The following is a 6,959-nucleotide window of genomic DNA, read 5'->3' on the forward strand; positions in this document are numbered from 1 at the left end:
TATGTTCTTCATTATGAAGTTCAAATTTCGCCACGTCTTATATGTAGTAATGCGTCATAACCAGTAATTGTTAGCAAAATAGTTTATGCAAATTGATAATTCCCCCTCAAGTAATCTTGTAGGTTAAGGAAATTTAGGTTGATATAATGTTCCATAGTTTTGTAAATCCTTGGGAAAGATACAAAGAGTCTCAAGTAATCTTTTAGGTTAAGGAAATTTAGGTTGATATAATGTTCCATAGTTTTGCAAATCCTTGGGAAAGATACAAAGAAAAGCGAGTCTTATTTTACTAAACGATTAGCTCTTTTTCAGTTCTGGTCAATAAATTAGTGATATTTGTCGGAATTTTTAACTGAAGAAAAGTGAATCTTGTTATGCAAAATGTTTTACGTAACTAGTAGCTCAATTTCATTTTTTGGTTATTAATTTAGTGAAATTTTTCGGATTTTTTAACTAAGAAAAGTGAGTCTTATGCAAGATATTTTTATATAACGATTAGCTCATTTTCAGTTCTGGTTAGTAATTTAACGAGATTGGTTGTTGTTATGCAAAATGTTTTATATAGCGATTAGCTCAATTTCAGTTCTGGTTAACAATTTAGTGAGATTTTTCGAAATTTTTAACTAAAGAAAAGTGAATCTTGTTATGCAAAATGTTTTACGTAACTAGTAGCTCAATTTCAGTTTTTGGTTATTAATTTAGTGACATTTTTCGGAATTTGTAACTAAAGAAAATAGTCTTGTTATGCAAGATATTTTTATATAACGATTAGCTCATTTTCAGTTCTGGTTAGTAATATAACGAGATTAGTTGGAGTTATGCAAAATTTGTTATATAACGATTAGCTCAATTTCAGTTCTGGTTATATAACAATTTAGTGAGATTTTTCGAAATTTTTAACTAAAGAAAAGTCTTGTTATGTAAAATATTTTATATAAAGATTAGCTTATTTTCAGTTCTGGTTGATAATTTAGTGAGATTTACCCTAGTTATATAAAATATTTTATATAACAATTAGCTCAATTTCAGTTCTGGTTAACAATTTACTTTGATTTTTCGAAATTTTTAACTAAAGAAAAGTGAGTCTCTGACCTTCCTGAAATTTTTGAAATTTCCCTTCAGTGCCGGATGCCTAATTCTGACCACGGGGATTATCACCATCTTCATCATCACAACCACCATCACCACCACCATCACCACCACCATCAACAGCAGCAACAACAGCAGCAACAGCAGCATCCACAGCAGAAGTGTCTCTCCCCCCACCAGAGCAAGATGATTGTGATGCCACGAGCCCAGTCTCATCCCACGGACGTGCCCTCCCGTCCCTACTCCTACGGGATGCACATGCCCTCCTATCCTTCCCGGCGGGCCATCGGCATCAGATCAGGAAGCGTGGCCTCCTCCGGGGGAAGGACCCACCTCTCCTCGGAGTCCTCCATCGGCTCAGATATCTCAGATTCCTCCTCGTCTTCTCCATCCTCCTCTGGCTCCTTCGGGGTGGTGCACACGAAGCCCTCCAGTAGGAATTGGTGGTGCAGTAGCTGTCGGAGGCCCCGGGAGGAGTGCGAGTGCCTCTGCTCCATATCCTAAGAGAGCACAGGAACGGGCCGAAGGAACTTTATATTCGAGGCACTGGGCTCACTCGGTGCTTTTGGGTCAGTGATGGACTTGCAAGAACTCCAGGACCCCTTTTGATGAGTTACCAGACATCGTGGCTTCCGCTGTGAAGCTTATGATAAAGATTGTGTTCTTTCTATAATATAATATTTGTAGACATAAAGACTACTTGCTGGAGACAAATTTGTTAAATGCTACTTGTTTTTAGCTTATAGACAGGTGCTACCTTCTGGTGCTTTTGGTTTAATGAATGCAACTAGAAGCCTTGACCTGGAAGCACTGACGAAAACTGACAAGCATTGGATAGATGCATCTCCTGTTAGAAGAAAATGGATCTGAAAAGGTTTTTTTGATAGTGACTTCAGGTGAAGATTGTTTTGGGAGAAGTTGAAGGTGGTATTATCTCTGTTTTGGGAGAAGTTAAAGGTGGTATTATCTCTGTTTTGGGAGAAGTTAAAGGTGGTATAGTCTCTATAACAAGAAACTCCTACCCGTGGTAGGCTTGGTGTAGGCTTAAGGTTTTCCAATGGGCCTTTATCGACATGGGCAAGAGTAAACTGGTCTAGTTTTAATAAGACTGTGATACACTCTGTTATCTCTTTTTCAATTGTGTGATTTGTCAGTCGTGCCTGATTCGGTATTTTGAAAACTGGTAGCCTTTTGATATTTTGGGTTAAAACTGTTTACTGTACTTAACTTTTATTTTCATTTGCTCAAATGTCCAGGAGAATTTTTTATATATAATACAAGAATTAGTATGGTTCGAAATCTGGTTTTTTTTTTCAAATCTTCCCTAATTTTTATTTTAGTTTGCTCAAATGTCCAGGAGAATTTTTTATATAATACAAGAATTAATCTGGTTCGAAATTTGATTATTTTCAAATCTTCCCAGTAAGAAGAAAGTAGTTAGTAATTATTTAAGTTTCTGTGATTGATCTTATATTAAAATCCAAAAGTTTTAACATTGCAGACACCTACCATAGAAGTCTATAGAACTTAATGTGATATGTGTTGGTGGTGTTGAAAAATCTTCCTTCGCCAATGTCATCGGAATGGAAGAGTTTCTGAGAGAGTTATTTAAAGAGTAAAATTATGAATGGGATGTTTTTTTTTCATAAGGGATAATTAAATTTTGCTCAGTCCGGATAAGCAGAAATAGGCGTAAGAGAAGTGACCGGATATGTTGAAATAAAACTATTATTTGCTAAGGGAAATCCGGTAGTTGGACAGACTTCTATGACTTGAAAGTAGTCTTTGATTTTTTCTATGCTTTCTAGATGAATTAACATTGTTAATTTGCTATATAGTCTTGGCTTAATTGTCTGTAATAATTAGCCTTTGATTTTTTCAATTCTTTAGATGAATTAACATTGTTAATATGTTGTAGTCTTGGCTTAATTGTCTAATAATTAGCCTTTGATTTTTTAATTTTTTCCATAGTCTTAGCTTAATTGTCTAATAATTAGTCTTTACTTAGTGAATTTTTATTTTTTATTTTTTTATTTTTTCAGGTGAATTAACATTGTTAATTTTCTATAGTCTTGGCTTAACTGCCTTCAATAATTAACTTTTACTTTGAACGATATTATGGGTCTGTCCAAGTAAGGTCCCTGAAAATTTGTTACTTTGAACGTTATTATGGGTCTGTCCTAGCAAGGGCCCTGAAAATGTTTTACTTTGAACATCATTATGGGTCTGCCCTAGCAAGGTCCCTGAAAATATTTTAACGTTATTATGGGTCTGTCCTAGCAAGGTCCCTGAATTATTTTTACTTTGAACGTTATTATGGGTCTGCCCTAGCAAGGTCCCTGAAATTTTTTTTACTTTGAACGTTATTATGGGTCTGTTCTAGCAAGGTCCCTGAAATTTTTTACTTTGAACGTTATTATGGGTCTGTCCTAGCAGTCCCTGAAAACTTTTAACTTTTAACATTATTATGGGTCTGTCCTTGCAAGGTCCCTGAAAATATTTTACTTTGAACGTTATTATGGGTCTGTCCTAGCAAGGTCCCTGAAAATTTTTAACTTTGAACGTTATTATGGGTCTGTCCTAGCAAGGGCCCTGAAATTTTTTACTTTGAACGAAATTATGGGTCTGTCCTAGCAAGGTCACTGAAATTTCTTTACTTTGAACGTTATTATGGGTCTGTCCTAGCAAGGTCAATGAAAATTTGTTACTTTGAACGTTATGGGTCTGTCCTAGTAAGGTCCCTGAAAATATTTTACTTCGAACGTTATTATGGGTCTGTCCTAGCAAGGTCCCTGAAATTTGTTACTTTGAAAGTTATTATGGGTCTGTCCTAGCAAGGTCCCTGAAATTTTTTTACTTTGAACGTTATTATGGGTCTGTTCTAGCAAGGTCCCTGAAATTTTTTTTACTTTGAACGTTATTATGGGTCTCTCCAAGTAAGGTCCCTGAAAATTTTTAACTTTTAACATCATTATGGGTCTGTCCTAGCAAGGTCCCTGAAATTTTGTTACTTTGAACGTTATTATGGGTCTGTCCTAGCAAGGTCCCTGAAATTTTTTTACTTTGAACGTTATTATGGGTCTGTCCTAGCAAAGGTCCCTGAAACTTTTTTTGTATTTCTACGACTGGCAGCTTTTTGTGAACTCAAAACTTCTTGATTTCTTCATGGGAACGAAATGTTAAAATATGATTTAATGTTTCTATTGAATATTTTATGAAACGAAGGTTCAAATGTTTGTTGTGAGTTTCACCAAGTTGCACCTGGTATTTCGACATTGCAGTTTTGATGCAGTTTTGATATTGCATTGCATACAATTGTGAAAAGTTGAGTTTATATATCGACAGGAGTTGGATATTATGGTACTATAGTCCATTTCTTTTAGCGATGCATATTTGCACCGACTCGCGGCGGTGCCCTTTTAGCTCGGGGAAAAGTTTCCGGATCGCTGGTTGGTTGAACAAGATCATTCTAACCAATCAGCGATCAGGAAACTTTTCCGAGCTAAAAGGGCACCGCCGCGAGTCGGTGCAAATATGCATCGTTAAAAGAAATGGACTATAGTTAATTTTTTTTTAAAGGGTGTTCTTTTGTGATTTGAAACAATCTGCTGAAATGGGAGTATGTCTTACTACAAGATATCTTTAATTTGTGTTTGTCATAGTACTGCTATAGTACTTTGAAGATAGTACTGCTATAGTACTTTGAAGATAGTACTGCTATAGTACTTCGAGGACTGTACTTTTTCCTTCATACTAAGCTAAGAATTTTTAATTATGCATCACAAGTACATGATTTGAACACTACATTTTCAAGTACTTGACAGGAATTAATCTGTACTTTGATAAAATGTGTACTTGTACATCTACAATTCTGTTGAGTACTTAGCTAATATGTGATGAGCACATTGCAGAAACATTTCTTGTGCTACGAATGTAACCAAATGTTTGTTATTAAAAACATTTATAAAAGGAAATTAAATAAGTATATTATAATTCTATCTGTTGAGTACTTAGAAAATATGTGATGAGCGCATTGCAGAAACATTTCTTGTGCTACGAATGTAACCAAATGTTTGTTATTAAAAACATTTATAAAAGGAAAAACATTTATAAAAGGAAATGAAATAAGTATATTATAATTCTATCTGTTGAGTACTTAGCTAATATGTGACGAGCGCATTGCAGAAACATTTCTTGTGCTACGAATGTAACAATGTGTTTATGCTATTAAAAACATTTATAAAAGGAAATGAAATAAGTATATTATAAACATATTGATGTAACTACATATTCCATTTATTTATGATTCATGTTTAATCTTCATTACATTCACTTGCACTTTTTATTCAGACATTTTATCATTCCATTTCTTCATTTTAAGTTTAAATGTTACAGTGGAAATGTAACAAGTAACTGAATATATGATTGTTTAAGACTTAAACTAAATAATGTCCATTAATATAAAAGATTTAGGGATTTTTTTTTATCTTGATGATTGGTGAATTATTTTTTATACTTCAAATTCAAAGTACAGTATAAAATATTCGATGCTTGTTTTATGAGACTTATTAGACCAGCTATCACAATCAGTATTTTTAAAATAACGTTGTGCCAGTAAAATACTGTATTTTGAATTTTGAATGAAGATCCTATGATGTATTTTTATAAAGCTAAAATAGGGTCGTAGACTTGTCGCCAACTGTTGTATTCTATTGTATAGGTAATGTATTTTTTTTTCATTGCATTAATAGCTTAATGTGAGCGTGATACAGATTATTTTAATGGTATATAGTGATGTTGATATACACCTTGTATAATTTTTTGAATAAAAATGAATACAGATTATTCTTTCTTATTCCTTTTTCACAATGTAAAATTTTGAATATTAGTAATAAATATACTTTTTGCATTATTTCATTGCAATGATTTTATTCATCATCATCATCATAATCATCTCCTACGCCTATTGACGCAAAGGGCCTCGGTTAAACTTCGCCAGTCGTCTCTATCTTGAGCTTTTAAAATAATACTTCTCCATTTATCATCTTCTACTTGAAGTTTCATAGTCCTCAGCCATGAAGGGCTGGGTCTTCCAACTATTCTAGTGCCTTGTAGAGCCCAGTTGAAAGTATATATATATATATATATATATATGAGATATATATATATATATATATATGAGATAGATATATATATATATATATATATATGAGATATATATATATATATATATATGAGATATATATATATATAATATATATATGAGATATATATATATAATATATATATGAGATATATATATAATATATATATGAGATATATATATAATATATATATATGAGATATATATATAATATATATATATGAGATATATATATAATATATATATATGAGATATATATATAATATATATATGAGATATATATATAATATATATATGAGATATATATATAATATATATATGAGATATATATATAATATATATATGAGATATATATATATATATATATAATATATATATGAGATATATATATTTATAATATATATATGAGATATATATATATTTATAATATATATATGAGATATATATATATATAATATATATATGAGATATATATATATATATATAATATATATATGAGATATATAAATATATATATATATATTATGTATATATACAGTACATATATATGTATATATATATATTATATATATAATTCATTTATTTATTTATACTATATATGAATGAACACTATCTAAGTCACATGGATATCTTAATTAGTTGCCAGTTAACAATTTTCATGTTAATAAATATTCAAGTCTTCAAAGTACAAGACACTAGCGTAAGGAATCCCATAAAACCGATACAA

The 6,959-nt window shown here is 31.5% G+C and overlaps 1 protein-coding gene and 1 long non-coding RNA gene across 2 annotated transcripts in view; both read left to right on the forward strand.

Moving 5' to 3' along the window:
• Positions 1-2,388, forward strand: part of LOC137614401 (probable serine/threonine-protein kinase DDB_G0282963) — a 5,238-nt gene extending 2,850 nt beyond the window's left edge. The window contains exon 2 of the mRNA XM_068344197.1: positions 1,123-2,388. Coding sequence (XP_068200298.1) covers positions 1,129-1,593 — 465 coding nt within the window. The 5' untranslated portion in view covers positions 1,123-1,128 and the 3' untranslated portion in view covers positions 1,594-2,388. The remainder of the gene's footprint in view (positions 1-1,122) is intronic.
• Positions 2,389-3,338: 950 nt separating this feature from the next.
• LOC137614402 (uncharacterized) lies at positions 3,339-5,931 on the forward strand. Its single transcript, XR_011039081.1, has 2 exons — positions 3,339-3,424; positions 3,477-5,931. It is a non-coding gene; the product is annotated as an uncharacterized lncRNA (long non-coding RNA).
• Positions 5,932-6,959: the final 1,028 nt, after the last annotated feature.

The sequence above is a fragment of the Palaemon carinicauda genome, chromosome 20 (genome assembly GCF_036898095.1).
Source record: "Palaemon carinicauda isolate YSFRI2023 chromosome 20, ASM3689809v2, whole genome shotgun sequence".
Lineage (NCBI taxonomy): Eukaryota > Metazoa > Arthropoda > Malacostraca > Decapoda > Palaemonidae > Palaemon > Palaemon carinicauda.